General features: G+C 44.4%; 1 protein-coding gene across 2 annotated transcripts; it reads right to left on the reverse strand.

Annotated features, from left to right (window-relative positions):
* Positions 1–879: 879 nt before the first annotated feature.
* Positions 880–17,892, reverse strand: LOC133130578 (caprin-1-like). Of its 2 annotated transcripts, XM_061245243.1 has the most exons (18): positions 17,733–17,892; positions 16,295–16,474; positions 14,197–14,259; positions 13,943–14,029; positions 12,968–13,206; positions 12,069–12,151; positions 10,147–10,329; positions 9,543–9,595; positions 7,641–7,724; positions 7,065–7,256; positions 6,732–6,840; positions 6,407–6,468; positions 6,202–6,312; positions 4,957–5,085; positions 4,062–4,215; positions 3,322–3,525; positions 1,884–1,990; positions 880–1,528 (listed from the first exon to the last, which is right to left on the reverse strand). In XM_061245243.1, exons 2-18 carry the CDS (start codon positions 16,472–16,474, stop codon positions 1,442–1,444), a joined length of 2,127 nt encoding a protein of 708 aa, XP_061101227.1. In that variant the 5' UTR covers positions 17,733–17,892; the 3' UTR covers positions 880–1,441. The 2 variants fall into 2 exon arrangements, with proteins under 2 accessions (XP_061101227.1, XP_061101228.1); XM_061245244.1 differs by lacking the exon at positions 6,202–6,312.
* Between the last annotated feature and the right edge of the window lie 5,903 nt (positions 17,893–23,795).

Here is a 23,795-nt window from a genome sequence, read left to right on the forward strand (position 1 = left end):
AAAGTATTTTGATGCATTCAAACTGATCCGTGATCCCCAGTATACGAACCCAACACCGTAGTATGAAAAGCATCCCCATACCGTGATTTTTTCACCATCATGCTTCACTGTCTTCAGTGTACTGTGGCTTGAATTCTTTGAATAAAAAGTCATTACAAGAGTAGCTGAACCAATCACGCTGAAGCTTGATATTCATTTTAATGCAAATTCATTCTTTATTGACCTTTTTTTTCCCCACTTACAGAAGAAAGCAAGTAGCACTGGTCCATTTCACATCTTCACTAGGGGGCAGCAGAAGCGTGCTGCCAAAAAAAAATACAACGCGTCCCATCTTCTCCGAAAAGGGCTGGTGAGGGTACAGGATTTCTTCTTGACGAGCACCTAAACTCCTCTTCATGTTCATGTTCAAGCAAGACCTTGATCCTTTCCATTTGGTAATTTAGAGGTCAAAACAAAATCTACATCTAAACCAGCTCTCATTACACAATATAGGATACCCCATACCATACGATATTCCCCCATAATCAAACTTGCAAACATTCCCCCATACTTCTTCTAAACCTAAGCCAGGTTAATGAAGGGGTCCCCTGATCATCTGGTCCCAGAAATGATCTGATCGATCAATGGCATGTGACCTCATGGAATGGTGGCCGCAAGGGTGAGCGGGAATAGTGAGAGCAAGCCACAAACGTTGAACACCAACCAGTCGCAAATCGGTACAAATAACATTCACTTCCTGGTTAGGTGTTCTGAGCTATAAGATGTAAACGCTGATCTAAATCTAATGCTAGCAAAGTTGGGTATTCCTGCTCCACAGAGCTCTGGCACAGGTATTGGTGAAAGCAGGACCCACAAAGCAAATCAGTAGCACACTGCAGGTTAATGCAACACAACTTTATTGAAACTCACTCAAGAAGCAACATCCATATACAAACTGAGGAACTGGTGGGAGTTTCTTTCAGAAGGTAAAGCTCAAAAGCTTTTAGAAACCAAATGAATAAAAAAGAAAAAAAAAAAAAAGGGGAGGGCAGGGGCTGTGAAACTAAAAAGAAAAAACTCCCAAGGATTGGACCAGCAGTGGCAGTTTTTTTTTTTTGCGTTTTATTTTATACAAAAAATAAATTAATGAAAATTCTTTCAAGTTTACAGGAATAGCTATTTGTTTTCCAAACACAAGCTTGCTTCAAATCCTGACGCTGATGATTTCAGCTTGGCGTGTGATTAGACTCACTAAAACTGTTACGTTGGTATTTTTTTTCCTTTTTTTAATAGCTCAAAGCAGGCTTACTCCAATCAAAATGCTGGGGAAATACCACTGATGAGAGATAGAAAAAAAAAATAAAAGTGGTTAAAAAAAGTGTGGGCTGGGGCATTTGCATTCTCCGGTTTGAATGTTCACCGTGGCCTAGGCTGTCAGTCTGTCCGTCCATCCGTACACCTTTTACGAGCGCATGGCTTGAGCGTTGCCTCGGGAGCACCCTCGAGGCCCCTGGCCGGCTCCACGCTTGTAGTTCTGTTGGTACCCGTCCTGAGTGGAGAGAGAAAACACCGACATCACAGCCCGGACAGACCATGATGCAATGCACCCGACTTGCCCATCAGCCGTACTCGGTCACCGGCTACCCCGTTACCGCGATTAGCCGCCTTCATGCAAAACAACATCCTCTAAAAAACATCACGTGGGCTTAGTATTTCACAAACGCAGGCAAGCCGCAATCCAACTCAAAATGATGCGTTTGAGCAGAACTCAGGGTTTGTGAAACAACGGCAGAAGGTTTCACCGTGACGGACGGATGAAGTAAAAGTCTTAAGTGAGACCGCAGGAATTAAAACTGCTACATGCAAGTCTGAGCAGGGGAAGAATGATGTCAAGGGGGTCTTACCCGCTGGTAGCTGCTGCCGGAATAGTCACGAGGGGTGTTGAATTGGGCTTGTCCGTAGCCACTGTTCGGAGTGTTGGGAAACGGCGGCCGGTATCCATCATATCCACCTGCAACGCAACCATTCCACTTTAGGACCAGGTAGGAACCTCCCAGCTCTGTTCCCATGGAGCACACTGCTCCCTTGACGCACCGCTTCTTCGACATCAGCGTAATTACAAACACGTACTATGGCTGATTATCCTGCCAGCTATAACCCACTTCTGAATAAAGAAGGAGAAACAACACTAACATGGAGCATAACTGCTCAGAATGTGGAACAAACCCAAGGACTCAGCGGAGCACTTTAATAGAGCAGGTAAACCTACTGCTCAACTCACTGGAACTGAACTGTCCCAGCCCTACTAGGAATAACACTATCACAACGGAAAAGCAAGTAGATTAGGGTACAGAATAAATACACTCATGAGGCCATAGATTAAATCAAAACAGCAGAGCAATGTACACCATTTAAGTAAGCTAATAAATACACATTTACTGGAGTTGGTATCCATGAGTTTCCTGAACTCTTACCTTTACCAACATTCCTAGCAAAGGATATGGAAACTACAACTGTCGCATTCATTTTCTTTCGATACTTTAATAAAGAAAGGCACACCATTGCGTACACCAAAAATACGAAGAATTCTTGTTTGTGAAAGCTGAGGTTGAACCCAGTATAAACGCTCTCTCCTTGTGAAAACTACTTTAAAGTGTATGTCGCACGGTAGCTATACTACATAAAGCAAGCGTTGTGGCTTGCTAGTGAGCAGGTTGCTTGTTACTTGTATTTCACAAGTTGGCTACCTAATCAGAGAAGTTGCTGGTAAAGTGCTGAGCTGGGAAACACAGTATTTTCAGTAACAAGCTCATTAGGATACTTTTCTGCCACTAGCCATTTGACATCAGCTAATTTCTCGCTACATCATGGACGAGAAACGTTCAGACTTGGCATGTCAGACTCATCCACTATTTATCACCGTTGGCACAGGCATTCTGCTACTGCTGAGAGGCAGTCTGTCCCTAATGCATTCTGTCGCTACGATGACAGCCTCAGCCCTGGCTGGCACGTCTGTGCACTTTCAGTGTATACCTCGCACCATCAGTCTTCTTTGAATTTGTTTGGAACAAGTATCACTGAAATTAACTGATCATTATCTCAAAGAGAAGCGTCCAATTAACCAAAGCACTTAGACATGGCAACATTCTCTCAGGAAACTTCTGGACAGAATGTATACATCTATAAAACTGAATAGAAGTACTGACATACTTCCAATAAACAAAATGAAGTGAAAACAGAGTGCTGGCTGGACAGCTACAGACACACAGATACAGGGTCTGGCGCGGACATAGATAATGCGGCGGACCTGACAGTTCAGAAGGGGCGCGGCGTTTCGCTCACCTCTGAAGCCATTAGAGGCGCCGCGGTAGCCGTTGATCATGCCGCGCGCATTCCTGGGCCCGCCCCGGGACACCGCCCTGCTGTTGTAGAAGGACTGCCCCGGCCGGCCGAACGCCGTGCCCTGCTGCTGGGGCTGCGGGGAGACCGCCTGGTGACCCCCGCTGGCCGGAATGGTTTGGTCCTGGGTGTGGAAGGCACCAACAACTGGGGGGGAAAGGGGGGGGGGGGATATCATGACTCGATGGTCAGTAGGACACTGTTGACCAGAATCAGAGGCTAGGACTGCTCCATCAAGAAACGCCATCCCCCAAGAGCTATGACCTTTCAAGCAACCAATACTGTGAAATAGCCTTTTACATTACATGTAGCAGACATACAAGACTTATCCAAACTGACATACAACACATGCAAACCAATGTCATTAGAACAAATTACAGAACCGGTTGGATAAGGTACAATTCACATCATAATCAGCTGCACAGACATGAACATTAAGTTCTAGTGCAGAGGGTAAAGTAGGCCAAGTCAGTATGTCATTGGGTCATGCAAGTAATTAGGCCAGTACCTACAGTTCCAATATAATTACAAACGCAAATACAATATGAATACAAATACAACAGATTGCACCTAGACTAAACTCTAAAGTACAACAAAAGATAGTCAATTGTGCTGAAAGGTCCCTCCGTTCCCTCGAACTGCATGTGTCCCTATGGCAGACTCTTCCCCCCAGCCCTGCTCACCAGCCTGCAGCTGCTCCGGCTGCATGTCGGGCTGCTCCACGGCGTGCTGCGTCTGCCCGCTGAAGCCCTGGCCGTAGTTGCTCTGGTATTGGCCGGGCTGCTTCAGAGAGTCCGCCTCATTGGCCGGGGGTACGGGCGCATTCAGATTGAACACCTTAAAAGGGAGGAAAGTGAAATGTGCACCAGTCAATCCAATTATCTAGTGGCCTTAGTACCTGGTTCTGTGCACGAATGTAGCTAAGAGACAGCGCTACCGATAGTGTAAACCGTAGAACAGGAACAGCTAGGAATTACAAGCAAATGGCCTTTTGTTGCTGGACAATTGGACCTCCAGTCAGGCAATATCAGATTACAGAACAGATTTAATATTGATAGTTACCAATCACCACGCATGGCAGGGCAGTGTACATGCTATTGACAGCCACTTAATTTTGACCTTTAAACAGCGTAAACTTCTACAGTCAGTGTGGAAGATTCAATTTACGATAAAGCCTGCGCAGCTAATTAAAACACGGTCACATTCGTTTTGTTGGCTCTAATGGATTAATAATATTTCAGCATTTCACAGTTGCAGTCTTTTAACTTAAGACCAAAAAGGATGCAATAAAATGGCTAAACAGTCAATGATTCACTCTCCACAGCTACATATTAAGAGTTGATGAAGCATACAGCCCAATTATAAACCCACACAGAAACAAAAGCCTGGTTCTACCGACCGACTCATACTGAGCTTTTAGCTACATTCTGAGGCAAAAACGCAAACATCTGTAAGGTCAGTGCTGAAACGGTGGGGTAGAGCAGAGAGGAGGGGCGAGGGGGTGGACAGGTGAGGAGGAGGAGGAGGAGGGGGAAAGAGGAGCGGAGGAGGGGGAACCATCCCGTAGCAGATGCCTACCGTCTGCATGGACTGGAAGGGCGCAGCGTTGACGTTAATGCCGCTGCTGTGCAGGGGTTTGGAGACGGGCTGGAACGCAGGGGGCTGGGAGGAGGAGGGGGGCTGCTCTGACGACAGGGCCATGGAGGCCTGGGGAGAGGCGCAACACAGTCACTCACAGCCCTATACACACACACAGACACACACGTACAGCCCGGGGAGAGGCGCAGCACATAGTCACACACACTGACACGCGCACACACCCATCCAGCAGAAAAACAGCCACACGCTCGTACAGCCAGGGTAGAGGCACACAGTCACTGACACACACACCCCTACACACCCACAGCACAGCCACACACTCGTACAGCCTGGGTAGAGGCACACACACACACACACACACACACACACACACACACACACACACACACACACACACACACACACACACACACACACACACACACACACACACACACACACACACACACACACACACACACACACACACACAAAGCTCGTACAGCCTGGATAGGGGAGCTACACACATACACCAAGGAAACACACACTCGTGCAGCCTGGGTAGGGGAGCAGCACATGGTCACTCAAACCCGTACGAGCGCACACACACCCAAAAATACAGCCACACACACCGTCGCACAGCACAGAAACAGACATGCGCTTGTACAGCCCGGGTAGAAGTGCAGCAAGCGATACCTGTACACAAACACACCTGCATGCGCAGACACACAGCATTTCAGTCACCTGCGTGCATACAGAGACGGGTCTAGAGATGCATGCAATTCACTAAAGAAAGCCGTGCAAGATGCATAGAATCAGGTTTTTTTTATTATTATTATTTTTACGCAAGAACCGCCACCATGACAGGGCATATAGGCCAGCTTTAGTTTCATGCTTTGGCAGCACACACCTAAAAGCAAGAGGCCATGTGAAAAGCTTCACTGGTATCTATTGGGTACTGATAAGACAGCCAAGGCAGCAAGGCCTTGCAGTTTCCATGCAACTGGGAAAAAAAACAAAAAAAAACATGATCACATGATCACATAGAAACTTTATGACCTTGCTGCTTGGCCGTCTTATCAACACTCAATAGATAAGCGTTCCTCACATGGTCTCTGAAGGCTGTTTATTACCGCAAGAGGAATAACTAAAGAAAAAGATAGGGCCAGTATGAGCACGGTTGTTCTCACAGTGACACAGCGTGCAGCCACAAGCCCATGCAGTCAGCGGAGGCGCGGCCGGTACCTGGATGGGGTCGAGCGGCTCTGAAGGGGGCCGGGGTTCGGCTGCGTGTGAGGGCTGGTAGAGCGGGGGTGTCGTGGAGAAAGCCTCGGGTGTGGGGGACACCAGGGGTACCTGAGGGGGGCAGGGGGGGGAAGAGGGTGCGCTTGGTGGCAGGGCACTGGGCTGAACGCTAGCGAGCGGGCACAGGCGAGGGGGAAGCGCTTACCTGCGTGGGCTCTGGCTGCACGGGGACTGGAGGGGGCTGCGTCAGCCGGGATTCTGCGTGGCCTGCACCAAAAACAACGCTTAGGACACAGAAGGGCTGGTGTGCATGCAGGTTTGAGTTTCCTTCAAATACCCTGGCTAAATTAGCTGAATACACCAACACTGGTACACTCATAGCTTAGATAACAGTAAAATGTTGTGTAGAGACACAAGAACGGTCTTCGGTTGTCATGCACTCTACTTCTGGGCTACAGGGACGGGACATTCCGTATAACAGCCACTTCAGACTAAAGTTTCACATTTGATCAGGGAAGGCGTTAGCCTACCTGGGGGGCAAACCATCTGCGCGTGGTCCATATTGGGAGCAGGTTTCATGGGCTGGGCCGACACGATGGCCGGATCTAGGGCCTGGCCGTCAAACTCGAGCATGGAGTCCTGAGGGAGGGGCAGGCACGGGCAGGGTTCAGACTGAGCATGAGCAGCGTAAGGCTGCAGCCCTGTCCAACTGCACAGTGACTGCGGGACTGCAGAATGTGCAACATCGTGTGTGTTCGCGTTTCTGACAGGCAGCTCAGCCGGATCAGGGGACACATGGGATTGGTCACTGCACCCAGGGGATTAAGAGGAAATGGGGCATTAGCAGTAGGGCATCAGCTCACCTGCATGAAGTTGTAGGGCCCCTGCATCTGCTCCATCAGGTCCTGCACCGCCTGCTTGCGCACCACGGGGTCGGGGGTGGGCACGGGGGCGGGGACAGGGGTCACAGAATTCAGCTCCATTGGCTCAGGGGTGACGGGGGGCGGAGCCGACTGCAGGGGGGCGGGCTGCTGCTGGGGGACACCACTGGCAACCTGCGGGCAACAGCCACTTTCAGCACCGATTCAGCTGCCTACGCCCTTAACACAACGCACTTCTTACTCAACAACCAAGACTGTTTGTATGAAAACAAAGTCCTGAGTATTTCAAACATTCGCCATCAAAAAGCGATTCTCATGGACACAACTTGCAAATGAATGACTAAGGGAAAGCATAAATAAAATACCCACACCCAAAATGTAACCATCAGCTCTGAAAGAATTGGAGTATGCCATGATTTATTTGTACAGGCTACGTATAATCGTACAAAGGAGAGCAAATTCAAGTACAGAAAAGTTCAAGCTCGTCCAAGTTTTCCAGAGACTTGGAAATGTCAGTCCATCAAAGCGAGTTTATTCAGCGAGTTACTAAGTGCCCACCTCAGACTGTGCACTCCAGTCATCATCTTGCTCCTTGTCGCTGTTGCTGTAGGAAGCCTCTGGGATAAACTGTCTGTTTACAAACTAAAAAAATATATATTAAAAAGAACAGCATAAGTAGGGAAGGACAAAAAATATAAATAATGTTTAAATATATATATAAATAAATGAATAAAGGAAGTACCATCCAAATTTTGGCATAACCAAATAGTCATATGCAAAAATTGACACCCCTGGTCAAAAAGCCTTTTACAATTCATTTGTTGGTGAACAGAAGCGAACCTGAGCTTGTAATGGTACAAAGTTAAAGATGAGACATTTACCCAAATTTTAAAGCATTTTTATTTTTAATTTGTAATTTTTTTGTTTCAAAAATTCCCTGTGCAAACCTTTGGGAACCCTGTCAGTTAATACTTTGCAAGCCAACTAGGAGTCTTTCAATTCTCACTTTTGTAATTTTCCCCCCATTCTTCCAGGCAGAACACTCAGAAATATTCTTCGGCCTCCTTGCACCTACAGTGCAATTGAGCTCTCTCCACAGATTTTTAATAATATTCAAGTCTGGAGACAGTGGTGGACATTCCAAAACCTTCATACGTCTTTCCTGGAGGTACGTCATGGTTGATTTTGAGGTATGCTTGAGATCATCCAGAATTTCTTAATATGGTGGAATCCATTCTTCCTTTCACTCGCACAATATTTCCTGTACCTCCAGCTGCCACACAAACCCAAAGCATAATGGATCCACCTCCAAGCGTAGCAGATGGCAAAGCGTTCTTCTCTACAAAGGCTTTGCATGTATTTTCTCCATAAGATGCATTCTTTGGTGGCGGCCAGAGAGTTCAGTATTGGTTTTGTCAGTCCAAAGCACACCGTTTTAAAGGCTTCATGCTTCAATGTTTTCTTTTGCAAACTTCAGACGCTTCATTTTGTGTTGTGGTTGTAGGAAAGGCTTCTTTATGGCAACTGCCATACAGGTCTTTGATGTTTAAAGCATGCTGCATTGTTGTCCTGTGAACAACATGACCTGTAAAATGGCAGGCATTTATATAGCGCCTTTTATCCAAAGCACTGTACAATTGATGCTTCTCCATTCAGCCATTCATACACACACTCACACACCAACGGCGATTGGCTGCCATGCAAGGCCCCAACCAGCTCGTCAGGAGCATTTGGGGGTTAGGCGTCTTGCTCAGGGACACTCCGACACAGCCCGGGCAGGGGATCGAACCGGCAACCCTCCGACTGCCAGACGACTGCTCTTACTGCCTGAGCCATGTCGCCCCTACCCCTGTGCCTGCTACCTTAAGTCTTCCAGACTTTGCCTTGACCTCAACAGTTCCATTTATCTTCCATTTTATAATAATGTTTCTGACAGTGGAAATAGGCCGTTTGAAACGTTGAGTATTTTGCAGCCTTCTTGGTGGAAATTAACCATCTTCATTCTGACATCCTTGGGAAACTGTTTAGAGGAACCCATGGTTGTTAACACCAGACAGAACAGCCATAGCAGTTGGATACTTTAGAACTCACTTCAGAATAAAGTTACTTCAGAATAAAGTATGTGTGTATGAATGGGTGAATGAGAAGCATCAATTGTACAGCGCTTGTACAGCGCTTTGGATAAAGGCGCAATATAAATGCCAACCATTTACCATTTATAAAAGGTTCAGCCCCGGAAGTATATTCACCCAATTCATTGACACCCTCAGGAGACAATCACCTGGGTGTGGGCCTAAGAAATATTTTTTTTCAGTTCAGGTTTGCCGTTCACCAAGGTATTAATTGTAAATGGCAATTTACAATGGGTGCCCAAATTTTACGACTACAGGTCGACACATTCTTTAAAAAAGTTGAGATATGCGCTGGCAGGTGGAGCATTACAAGGGGAACATGGCTCACCTCTGTAGCTTCCACTTCAATGGGCTCCAAGTAATCTTCAGGTACCTCACCCTCTGAAACAAGATGAGACACTTACACACCCTGGACAGGTACAGATCCTCTGGAGAAACGCCACACACTTCATAACAAGTTCCCTTGCCAAGTTTATGCCAAGATGCCTGGCTCTGTGAGTAGATGGGTGGGAGGTTACTTGGCTCTGGGAAGGCTATTCCTCAATGAGAACAAAGCTGAAAACACCCCTTGATGAGGTGTGTCATATAAAGTAAAGCTGTAAAAATATGAAAATTGTCTGCAAGAACAATTCATTTTCAGTCTTATTGATGGAAATGTGATAACATTAACTGTGAGGGGTTGTAACCTGGCTCTAAACGGAAGTTACAGCCTTACCTGGCTCTATGATTGGGAGTTACTGGGTTACCTGGCTCTATGATTGGGAGTTAATGGGTTACCTGGCTCTATGATTGGGAGTTAATGGGTTACCTGGCTCTATGATTGGGAGTTAATGGGTTACCTGGCTCTATGATTGGGAGTTACTGGGTTACCTGGCTCTATGATTGGGAGTTAATGGGTTACCTGGCTCTATGATTGGGCATTACAGCCTTACCTGGCTCTGTGGGTCGTTCCTCAGGCTCAGACTCTGCCACCCCAGACTGTCTCCCTCCTTCCTCCTCCACCTCTTCTTCCTCCTCCTCCTCCTCCTCCTGGCACACGCCATTCTGGTGCGTGTGGGTTCGCTCAAAGTACCCACTCTGCAACACCTTATCCAGTGTCTCTTTTAGGGATTTGTCTGCGAAAGTGGGCACCAATCACAGCGAGTCAAAATATTTAAATATGGACTGCAGTATCTATGGGTTGCCTTGAAAGACTGCAATGCTTTTTAACCCCCCATAGGCATTCGGAATTAGGCAAAATATTATTGAAGCCCTTATGCATTTAAAAAAAGGAAGTGGCCAACGAGGGGTTATATTGAAACTACAATGGTCATCACATACAGGCTGTCTAGTATGAAACCAATCAAGGTGGCTGGCAGATTGCGACATGTTGTAGTTTCAATATAACAATACACTTCATGTCATAGAACAAAACATGAAACTCTTAGGCATGTTAACCACAGACCTTATTTTCTGCAGATATCTAATTGCCTATGGGAATAAAAGAACTGGAAAGGGAATCCATGGCTCAAAAGTGCAAACCCACTTCAGGGGGTTTGCGCAACACTATTGTACACCAGCAGACATTCCAGACGACGAATTTGCTTAAACATATTTTGCTCAGAAATATTCCTCATGGTGTCTCTGAGCTCAATAATTAGGTTAAATTGAGACCTTTATTTAATCCATGCTTTGGTTTCACTGGGATTCAAAGCAAGAATTAGTTCCTTCAGGAGAAACTCAGTAAGGTGCATTCAGCAGTAATTCAGTGTAATGGCTCCGACCACCCCACTCCCATGCGGGACAGTGAGGGCAGCACCCTTTCCCCAGTGCTCCAGCTTCACGCACGAGCCACAAGCGCAGGACTGAGCTACAGCCCCCGGCCTCCCTCCCGAGCCGTAAAGAGCGGATCCCTGCACATTCAGAGCACGCCAGAGCATGGCACAGCAGCCTTCCCAGCTGCCCTGGCGGTCACTGCCGTCGCCTACAGAATTCCACAGAGAGCGCCCGGCGGGCCGAGCCCCTCGCCTGGCAACCGGCCCTGCTGCTGAGTCAGGGCCCTGGAGCGTTCCTGTCCACCCCGCCGCACCCCTCCCCCAAAGCAGGGAGCTCCACACCCCACCAACCCCCTCCCCCAAAGCAAGGAGCTCCACACCCCACCAATCCCCTCCCCCAAAGCAAGGAGCTCCACACCCCACCAACCCCCTCCCCCAAAGCAAGGAGCTCCACACCCCACCAATCCCCTCCCCCAAAGCAAGGAGCTCCACACCCCACCAACCCCCTCCCCCAAAGCAAGGAGCTCCACACCCCACCAACCCCCTGCCCCAAAGCAAGGAGCTCCACACCCCACCAACCCCCTCCCCCAAAGCAGAGCTCCACACCCAACCAACCCCCTCCCCCAAAGCACAGAGCTCCACACCCAACCAACCCCCTCCCCAAAAGCACGGAGCTCCACACCCCACCAACCCCCTCCCCCAAAGCAAGGAGCTCGAATCATATCCTGTTTGCTAAATTAACAGGCTTTTGCAAATACGCACAACTTGCATCATGCACTAGCATAGTACCTTCTTAACATTACATCCAAGTATTTGAAAACACAATATTTCACAAATTATCACAATAAACACAACATAATACTTTCAGAGGACCACCTATTTTAAATGACAACACGCTGGAAGAAACTGCCTTCCCCATTCCAATTCTAGTTTGCAATTCGGACAATTATTTGAGGGCCGAAAGGAGTCCTTATGGGAGCACAGCCAGAGAGCTCATCCCCTGTGGGTTCCCCTGCAGTGAAGACCGTGCGGGCGAGGAGCCCTGCGTCACATGCAGGCAGACACGAGAGACGGCACAGCCCCACCCTCACCCCACTCACATGTGGTTCCAGCCACGGCTTTGTCCTTGCCTTCCAGAAGGTCCCAATAATGCAGGGAGGCCTGCTCAAACTGCTCCGTCAGCCTGAGAGAGAGCCACATGCCAGGAGTCATTAGACATAGTTACAATCCCTGAGCCCACCTTCACAAAGATGTCACGTGACATTTCACATAAACTGGATCAACCATTTTGTTTTCCCTCAACGCTCTTTCCTACATCCACAGACACATGGCGTACTGATGATTGAGGAATTCACTGGGGGCTGTAATTCTCTTAAAATACTTTGACATTCCTTGGATCAAGCCAAAGAGAGCAGAGACTTTGCACATTAATTCCATGAATACATTAAAATTTTTCCTTGGAAGTAGTCACATCCTACCTACATAGCCAAGATGTCCACAGTAATCTAATGCAGTCAGCCGGCCAGCAGTAAGCAAGTTAACTTACAGTAGAACTCACAAAATGAGTAATTGTATGCATATTATGATACTCGAATACAGTTAACTTAGTTTGCCAGTCAGTCGACTGCTGTACTCAGGAAGGGATCCTTTAAAGCGTGTTACAGTATCGTTGACAGAAAATCTGCATTGGATATTGCTCTGATAAAATCATAAAAGCCTACAACTGCCCTGCACTGAACCCACTGTAGGCATTTCACATATCCCTGTGTGACCTGAGGGGTAAGATCCCATTGCGTAAATCAGATAAGAGCACAACCCCAAACGGGACACCACCACTACCATCCTTCATCTGATAGGCTGCACTTTTCCTGCCTAATATGGGCCCCCTACTCATTACTGTAAATAAGAGTGATATAATAGAACTGGTTAAAATAAAATAAAAATCGGGAACATACTGAAAATGAAATGGAGCCAATTCAGAGCGGTAGCGCATGGGTACCTGGTGTTGGGGTCGGGTTCGGGCCCCACCAGCTTGTAGAATTCGTCGAGGGCGGACAGGTCGGTGTCGGAGAGCAGGGCGGAGGCCTCGCCGGCCTGCTTCAGCTCCTGCCGCACGCCGTCCTCGCCCAGCCGGTCCAGGAGGAACTGCAGCTCCAGCACGGTCTTCAGCCGCCTCTGCTCCGCCTCCTCCCGCTGCAGCTGCTCCCGCCGAGCAGACTTCTTCACCGCCTTCTGGATCTGAGGGGGCACGGCCCAATCACTGCACCCTCCAATCAACATCCAGCCCTGCTTCTCCTCTCGCCCAGGTAATCGGCTGTACAATTAGTGCTACTGATTGGTCAGACTGCGTTCACACGAGACCCCCGGGTAAAGGGAGGGTGGAAAAGCAGCAGTTCAGCTCTTGAGGACCATGATTCATGATTTAATAATCCCTGAACCAGAGGCTCACCAAATAAAAATTTCAGGCGAAACAAATGCCTATAGGAATTTTTTAATTGGTAAAACTTGCCTTGGGAGGCAAGTTCAATAACCCCATTACCCACAATCTTTAAAGGGACAGGGTGACATTGACGCCTGAACACACAATGTGAATGCGTAAGACCCTTTAGTGTTCAAAAAACAAATAAAATAACATTTCCCTTTAGACTTAACATTTCAGTTGTTTTTGGTAGATCTGCAACTTGTCTATTGGCACAAGAACCGGCTTTTCGCAAGTTTCAGCAAAACCTAGACAGCCAACTAGCAATTGAGCGGAGGACTCGACGTCATCATGCATTTCTTGTTATCCTTGGACAAAACGTTTTTGACATTCTAGGCTTCTTATGTGGGGCTTTTCTAGCAGCATTGAGGCCCACCAGTCACAGAGGATGACCACGCTTAAACAGCACTACAGAGGCAGAGGGAGGAGCTTAGAATTCACCAGAGCCACGGTTGCAATTTCAGTAACACTGTAAACAAGGCCAAATCCACTCACGTCTTGACCCAAAGCCAGGAAGCTCTTCTGCAGCTCTCGAGCAAATTCCAAATTATTTGCAACTTCCTGGAACTTGGACAAGGCATCCTTAGGAGAACCGGGGGGGGGGGGGGGGGGGGGGACATGAGGCGGTTATTTAGAACACTCCAACTTCAGCTTAGTGCATCAATATACAGAGGAGGGGGTAATACAGGATTCAGCTCACACGTCAACAGTGCAAATATGCTAAATGTTTTGGGGTTTTTTCCCCTTACCAGCTGGTCCTGGTTGAGACGTTCTCCTTTGTTTTTCTTTGCCTGATAGTCATCCAGCTTGCCCTGTGGGAAACATTGCAAAAGGGAGTATTGTTTATGGTACAATGGGGGGAGGGTACAAAGTACTTTTGCCTTCGAGGCAACACAACTATATTTTCCCCATTAGAAAATGAAAGATGTTGGTTTGTTGGAAAGTTACATGCCGATAGATTGGAACACCAAACCCATGAAGTGGGAAAGCAAGACTTCCCATAATATTAATTATTTGAGTTTCTTACGCTGCTTTAAGTGCAGTGAAAATGATGCAAATAATTTGCTGTGCATTGAAACGACCCATATGTGATAATAAACGTTACACGTTGATATTTACTGGAAGTTGGAAACTCTCTTATCCTGGTGACTTCTTTCACAAGAACCAGACAAAACCATATAGCCGCACTGCATAGCCAGTCTTCAGGATGTGCATTTCCCCTACCAGTGCGATGTGCACTTGTTTTGTAAAGTGCAAAAAAATAAAAAATAAGAGTGCGAAATCTGGGGGTGGACCCCGTAGAGTTCATACTTATGCGAGATATTAGAGGCCTATCGCAGATTTTTCCCGCATGCTCTTCATTTTCCATATGCAACGACCGTAATAGACATCAACAACGTATAGTTAATTTAACTAGAATCTGTATTGGCGCAATAATAAATGTATTCTGGCTAGGAGCCACCTATTCAGGCACCTGCTTGTTCGACTGTAGCTTTGGCCTCCAAAGATCAATTGGCTAGGCTAAACTGTAGAGCTTGTTATCGTGAAAACCGCATTTTAGACAGAATGTTCGTGTTGATCTAACGCATTTTCAAATCGAGACGGGATACTGTGATACTAATTCCGAGACAAAACCACGACTCGTCATCTGTGTAGTAACTTACATCGTCTTTTTCTACGAAACGGCTAACGTTAAGTTACCGTTATTTCGGTTGCAATTATAGCCAGCTATGCTAACTAGCGTTAGCTTGCTAACCAATTGATACGAGAGTTCACGTGCAAATTCAAAAATGTGTTGAGAGATAAGCGTAAATTCCCAACATAAACCAGACATACACTAGCTATGGTACACGATGTTGCTAGCTAGATTGATGATAACAAAGCCAAAGGCCTGTTTGCTTTTCGACCCAAAAAACCCAAGGAAACAAAACGGGATATTAGAAATGCTGGCAACTGGGTAGCTAACGTTACCTAGCAAAAGTCAAGCCATGTTGCTACAAAGCAATGCTAGCTAACTTTTAATGTTGGCTGGGTACATCTGACACGCTTCTAGTCAACTTCAAAAGTTAAATTGAGAAAATACGAGTAGGCGAGTATCCTGGCTTGCATCACAGCTAGCTAACGTTAGCTAGCTAACGGTTAGTTGTACAGATTTGCAAATTAGCCGCTATGAACTCGTAAATATCGATGACAAAGTAATGTTTGAAAGTTTAGTTTCGATTTCAAGACTGAAACATAATCTACGATACAAAATTAGCCATAAACTGGCTACATGTGGCGCTGACATTATTTAGCTAAACTCGCTTGCAACGCAACCTGGCATGCGGCCTTGAAACGCCATCGAAGACGGCCCATGGCTTGCACTAGCCATTTATGATTTGCTATGGGTATAGGCATTCATAGCCATCATTACATTATGTACATGTCACACTGCAGTAATCCACAACTGTAGTTACACCGTCTTCAACCACTGACCCAAAACTACCAGCGTGGAGCTGGGATGTTTAAAATGTCTTACGAATTTAAGCCATTTCACTGCAAAAATAAACATGCAACTCTATTGTAGGCCAACTTCTCTTAGTCAACAAAACCCAGACACTTGGTACAGAGTTCAATGCCGTAAAGTCGGGATTACGTACAAGCACATTTTATACATTTAAAGCAAAGATTCTCCGTTTATTACAAATTATTACAAATACTGATCGCATATTCCATCACAATCCGCCATTGAAGGATGGAATGCTTCAAACTACTAACTTATACGTTTGCTTAATAATTGTATTTTTGTGGTAATGCAATGCTAAACTGCAGCTGTTAATAACCTTATACATTGTAGGATTGCGTTACCTTTTTCTTCTCCATGTTGCGGACCTTCTTGTCAATGACACCGAGCACTTGCTTCATAGCTTCAGTTTGGGCTCCGGACGATTGGCTTGTCATGGTGATCTGGCCGATCGATCCGGGAGCGGACCCCACATCCGGACTTGAGGACTGCACAGTCCTGTTGCCAATCGTCGCTGAGGGCATCTGTTCACCGTCGGTCGGTTATCATAGAGAAAAGTAGAATAATTAGAGTACTTGGAATAAATAATCGTCTCCCAAATCCAACTGTATAACTGTTAACTGTCCGTGAAATGTCCTATAGAGTTGTTTCTAGTATACCAATACAATATAACCCAATCGATATTTCAATTCAATTGATGTACGTTTCCTCGATTCCAAATTGAAAGAACTATCACGATTTCGTAGATTCGTTTCGATGACTTTTAATGATGTACTGGGCTTTGGTCCAGGACACAAGAAAGAGCTCTCGCACTGCAGGCAACCGCCAGTGGTCGGTGTGGAGCTGCAAAGCAACAAAGGCTTCTGCATAACAATGGTATAATTACGGGCAGAGAACGAAAACGTTAGCCATCTAGTTGTAGTAAACCGAATCTTAAGAGTTCGAAACCTACAACCTACCTCCCGGTGAAACGTAATGCCTCTAGCTCTAGTTAATGTTGTCTTCCATTGTAACGTTAACGCTAGCCAAATATTGTCGGTCAAGGGGCTGTGAACGTCTGCCAACAAGGGGGATAATTAGCTAGCTAGTCATATCTAGCAGCTTAACAGACTAGCCAATTCCTCACCAATGTCTTGCTTGAACAGATTAGTAACTGGATGTCGAGCATTCCTACGAAGTATCCAACATCAATGGCCTCCCTAAAGATGTCCAGTCGGTGTAAGACTCCCCTAGCTAGCTAACGTTATCAATCTAACATGATGAAGCGAAGTTAATAGTTAGCCAGCTAATTCAATAATAAGACAAACCAGACTTAGTCCATTTTCGCTTAGAAAATGATCGTAGCATAGTAGCAGACTACATTAATAAGCACTAGATCCCCAAGTTACCAAGCGAACTAGGTCATAGGCATAAAAATTCACGAAGCAAACCCAAGCAGCTAAGCGGAACTACTTCCAGCCCTTTGGACCGTTCTTCTCGTCCATTCTTTTTGCGGTTAAACTAACGTTATAAGGAATAACGTTAACGTTACGGTACCGACACTATACGCTAAGTGAAAGCAGTCACGAATGCTATTAATGGGTAAAAATACGTACTTCGACAGTATCTAGGGGGGAAAATCAATTTTAACACAATTACATTATTTTCATTACGATCGTATGCTAGCGTTAGCTAGCTAGCATTACGCATGATGCCTGCTAACGTTAGCTAGGTAACGCTAGCTACCATTTCCTCATTAGCTTGCAAAGCCAGAATGACAGCACACTTTTGAGATTCGCTTACCTTTTCGATTCTGTTTTTATATCCACAGGGGGAGATTATTCGTTTGAGGATTAAAGTTTAAGTATATATTGTGTTGCTTTTTTTCGTAATATTAGCAATATGGGATCCGCCCCACCGGCCTCACCGACAACTGAGAGAGACCAACCAGAGAAGTATCACTTTATTTGGAGGAAGGGCCTACGTATGGCTGGCCGAGATTTGCCTGAGTTAATGTTAGCGGATGGATCTTCAGATGAAAATTTTGAAAACATAATTGGCACATAAATAGCCTGATACACGCGGTGTATAATACATTATAATGCAATGAAGGGTTACTTTTACAACAGTTTATCGCAGCACTCCTTTGATACGCTTAATAATCAGGCAAGAGATAGATCCTCTTTAGGATTCCATTTGCGATGGTTGTCCATAACTTGCCAGTTATCTCCATAGGGGTGTCCCGAATGACGTCAATTCATAGTGTGCCCTAGTGCATGCTTTCTAAGTAAGAATGACTAGGAACAAGCACTAGCGCTCATAGCAGGGGAAAATAAATGTAAAAGAAACAACTTAAATAAAAGATCAGTCCATTCGTATAAAAACGAAATTTCTTTGGGACCGAGTGGTCTCACTTCCACTGGAAAATGGTTCTATCCTGTGTGACATGTAGGTTGGACAATAGTAATTGGCTTGCAGGTCAGCGCAAAAGGATGTGAGTGTGTTTTAGCAATAGTGTTCCTTGCAATGCATTGCTGGTGACACAGCAGGTAGTGCAGTAGAGGCACAATCAGCAGTTACCAACTGGGGAGAAAATAAATCAAACATACAATCTCTTAGTCATGTTTGCATACAGTTGCATACAAATCTGCCTATGCATATGATTGTGTGGAAACAAATACAGAGGTTAACATGGCGTATTTTGGGAAGGTGTTGGTGTAATTGTACAGTAACAAACTTATGGCTGATGTACATATTTATTACGCAATTTCTTATACATTTGTGTCTTATACATGTGTGAACCTTGCGGTTGTATAAATGTGTAGAAACTTGAAAATCTCTGCTGCGTTTTCTCACTTCTCAAAAAGCACAGTCTTTGCTTCAGAAGAATACTTTTCATTTGCAGGCAGTTGATAATTGAAAAGTCAGTGATGTGTAGTGAGATGCAAACAAGTCCACCAACTTATGACACAGTCATATTTTGATACCAGACCACAGAGCACACCCACATACTACAAACAATTGTCTTAGAAGGATGAGCCACCAGGCATACCTGTAATCTGTAAATGGGTGGAGAGGTACACTTGATTGATTTCATGTGACATATTATTTAACAATATACACTCACCGAGCACTTTATTAGGTATTTATTAGACTTATTTTTTCAGACTTCTACTGCTGTAGCCTATCCACTTCGAGTTATGATGCGTTGTGTGTTCAGAGATGCTCTTATGCATACCACTGTTGTCTCCTTATTGTCAGTTTTCACCAGTCTGGCTATTCTCTGGCCAACTCTACAGACTAGTGTGCATGAAAATCCCAGGAGATCAGCAGTTTTTGAAATACTCAAACAACCCTGTTTGCCACCAACAATCATTCCACAGTCAAAGTCACTTAGATCACATTTCTTTCCCCATTCTGATGGTTGATGTGGATATTAACTGAAGCTCCTGACCTGTATGTACATGGTTGTATGCATTACACTGCTGCCACACAATTGGCTGATTAGATAATTTCATGAATAAGTAGGTGTAATAAAGTAAAATTTTTCCTAATAAAGTGCTTGGTGACTGTATATTCCCTGTTTTTATATTCCTTGCACAATGTTAAATGCTTTATCATGAGCCTGTTCAATTGTTGCAGCAAAGTCCATTATCAATTTCTGGAAGTGCACATTGGTGTGTGTATTCTGGGACTCAAGTGCACCCAGCTGTGCTGTCTTTTCACTCTTGATGGCACTCTTGTACTGTGCAATTGAATCTGTGACTTTTGCAAATTGTCTCATGACTGAATCCCTCGTTCCCTTAGGCAAATCTGTAGCCTATTGTGCACTTAGGTCTTGGATCCTTGGTCAGTCATCACTGTCAAGGTCAGGGTTTTTTTTTATTATGGGATTATGGGATTACATTATATTCCTGGTGTTTAGCAAATATGGACCAATCCAGAGTGACTGACATTGTGTAGACAAGTGCATAAATCATGGTTAAGAGTAACAGTAACTCTGGATAAGGGAAGTAAATATGCATAGGATCACCTGTAAACTAGTTATGATTGTTAAGGGAAATACAAGATGATTGCACAATAGCAAGATGTACAATTTAGCTGACAATAACAATATTGCAATGCAAAAAACAATCAATAAATATAGCTGCGAGCAACAATACACAGGGTCCAAGCACACACAGGTAATATTAAGACATTTATCATCTGGCCTTGAAAATATGCCCACAGTGGTACAGGGACCCTCCCTATGGCAATTCAGTGACGCCAAAATCACTCAATGGCCATAGGGAGGGTCCCTGTAACAGTGTGTCAAGTTATATATTTCTCACCCAAAACTGGAGACAGTTAAAATGGCTAAAAGGATTTACAAAATTGGAGCCAATCCAAGAGTTCTATGTTCCAGATGAAAGTCATCACTACAGCAAGTGTTACATCTCTAAATAACAACAGTCTTTTTACATTAATTTGGGAATTTACAAAAACATTTTTGTTTACTATATGTAGGTAACAGAGAAAGATTACAGTACTGCGATTACAGTATGTTCAGGTTAGAAATACATTATGTGAATACTTTCCAGTCTGTGCTCTAGCAGATTGACTACATCTATGGAAGGCTGGAGATTGTTTTCTGTTCAGCACCTTGATATGTAAACAACACACATACACACACACACACACACACACACACACACACACACACACACACACACACACACACACACACACACACACAAATAAACATAAACATTAACATTAACATAAACAAAACAAACAATACATACTTGGCATCAACAGCATCTCACTTGGAATAAATAAATAAATATGATGGCTCCATCATATTAGGCACATTTACTTTTAATAATATATTTCTTAAGTACCATGTTTATTTGTAGCATGTAAGTGCAATATGTAAATGTTAGTGCAATATCTTTTTTCTATTTTTGACACAAAAATTATATATTGTTGGCTAAAACAATGGCACTGATTTGTGTTATTTATGTTGCATAACATAACCTCATAAGCCTCTCCAAAGCCATTTGTGAGGCTTTTGGGACTGAACCACAGCCATTATCTCCAAATGGAAGTGGCTAGCCTGCTAAAAGGACACAGCCACAACTCATCCTGGAAGTCACAAAAAATCTCAGAAGAGTGTAGCATGGCAGAAATCACTGGCCTTTTGGGACAATATTCTATAGACAGGTGTCAAACATGGTGGTAGTGTGATGGTGTGGGGATGCTTTGGGACCTGGATGACTTGCCATTATTGAAGGGACCATTAATTTTGGTTTGCGCCAGAATATTCAAGAATGTCCCATCACCTGTCTGTGAGCTGAAGCATAATTGGAATGCACAGCAAGACAATGATTCAAAACACAAAAGCAAGTCCACATTTGAATCATCAAAACACAATAAAAGTTTTGGAGTGGCTTAAAGTCCTGACTTGACCCAATGGAGATGCTATGGCAAGACCTGAAATGAGCAGTTCATGCTCAAAAACCGACCAGTTTGTTTGAATTAAATCAGTTCTGCAAAAAAAGAGTGGGCCAGAATGTTACATACTGTTATCATATCATTCTATAATGAAATAGTTTTCGGTGTTAAAATACGTGTTGGTCAAATGGTTGGCATTTATATAGCGCCTTTATCCAAAGCGCTGTACAATTGATGCTTCTCGTTCACCAATTCATACAGACACTCACACACCAACAGCGATTGGCTGCCATGCAAGGCACCGACCAGCTCGTCAGGAGCATTTAGAGGTTGGGTGTCTTGCTCAGGGACACTTCGACACAGCCCGGGCGGGGGATCGAAACGGCAACCCTCCGACTGCCGGACGACTGCTCTTACTGCCTGAGCCATGTCGCCCCCTTAAGCTTAAGCTAACAGTGTAGCTTAAGCTACAGTGAAACCATTAGGATTAAATGAAATGCCATGTTGTCTGGAATCTAACCCTGGTCATTCTAAGGTAATGAATCCCAAGGGACGGTTTCCCTCATGTCACCAGTAACGGCACATTTTCCAGATTTTACACAGCTGCAATGAAGAGCCGAACCGAATCTGAGAACATGAAACAGTACAGTCTTTGGTCCAGATGTTTTTAGTTATTTTTATTTATTTCATTTTCTATTTCTATTTACTTTTGTTTTTTTTAAAAGCACAGTGTATTGCACATTGTATTGCACATTGTACTGCCTGATTGCTGTGCTATATATAACATTTTTTTATTATTATTGTAGGTAAAATCCAAATTAGTTTTTCTGTGAAATCTATTTAATATGTAAAGCTACTGGTTCCTCTTGTAGGGCTGACATTATGTATGCTTGCCTCTATGAAATGTGCCATTGTTTACAGTGACAAAAAATATTATTTTTACATTTCTTCAGAAGGGGGCAGTATAGGTCCCCATTTTCACATTTGGATGTTGCTGCTGTTAGTGACAGTTCTGCTTTCCATGCTCTACTCATATAGCTGCTTAAGTTTTGAATCTGGACTGTGAGAAGGGGCAAATTCCATGCATGTATATGAATTCAAAGCCCTTTAGTGTTAAAAGGATTTAAATATAATTGCCCACCTTTATTTGCACGTTTATCTTCAGAAGTGGATAAAGCACAACAAATGTACAAATGTAACTGTACTAGTATATTTGGTGATGTTTAATGCAGTCTTGCATATTCAGCTAATGAGATGAGAATAAGTCATTCAGTCCTGCTGTCTAGAGTGTATAGCACTGGGTCAAGTTGATTTGCAAACATTTGCTTCTACAATGAGTGACCTGTTTAATGGATAAATGTTCATTGGAAAAATACATCCTAATATCAATGCTTTATTCAACAATATGACTTTTAATTTCTCGACTGTTTCCTATTTCCTTATGACTTATTTTGGATGGCACATTATAAAAGCACCTAAGTAGCACCTAAAAGCATCAGTAAAAACATTGAAGTATCAAGATTAAAACAATTATTGGTTAATTGGGCACCACAGAAAACTTGAACCAGCTTGAACTCCCAGAAGTGCCTGATTGCACTCCTTGAATTACACTCTCTTAAATAAATTCTTATTTTTTATTTATTTATTTATCAAATACAGGAAGCAGTTAACATAGCCACACTGCTCTCTGATTGTGCTGTCCTATTGAAAGGGTGTTTTTGTAGAGGGATAATACTGATTAGTCAAATGTCCCTCAGGGAACTGAAGATCTCTTTCAACGAATGACTCATTTCCAGAACTTTCCGCATTTCAACTTGATAGCAGAAACTGCGGCACATCTTTCAGCGGGAGACACGGCCTCTTTGTCCTGAGCCCCAGTGACTGCTGAACTCAACAAATTGTATCTGTGAAAAAAATTATAGCTCCATTTTGGGAAAATGTTGAATGAATCCCAGCCTGTAAAATGTTCTTCTTTACAGGCCCGGCACTGGGCCTAACTGACCAGGCGTGTCAGACATCACGAGGAGTGCACTGCCGAAAAATAGGAGCCATTAATCACTCCACCGCAGATTAGGCAGGAAACAGTTGTCTTGCTATTATGGTATGGTTCCAGAACTTTCTCTATCTCAGAGACAACAGCAAAGCATCCAGGCCTTTGCTCAACAGGAAGTGGGCCTGTGGGGGTAATCAGACACCAAGGGATGGCTCCTAGAGTAGTGGAGGTCAGAAATCTCAAATAGACGAGTCCTCTTGGTCCAGGGGGCTGCCAAACTCTGGTCTGGGAGGCCCTGGGAGTATATGAGTCTAAGGAGAGGTAGAAAATGATAAAATATTATTTAAAAAAATGTTTATATGTAAATATTCCATAGAATAGCTGTTATCCTTGATAAAATAAACCTTGTCTTATTTATTTTTTTATTTTCGTATATTGTA

The sequence above is a fragment of the Conger conger genome, chromosome 6 (assembly GCF_963514075.1).
Source record: "Conger conger chromosome 6, fConCon1.1, whole genome shotgun sequence".
NCBI lineage: Eukaryota > Metazoa > Chordata > Actinopteri > Anguilliformes > Congridae > Conger > Conger conger.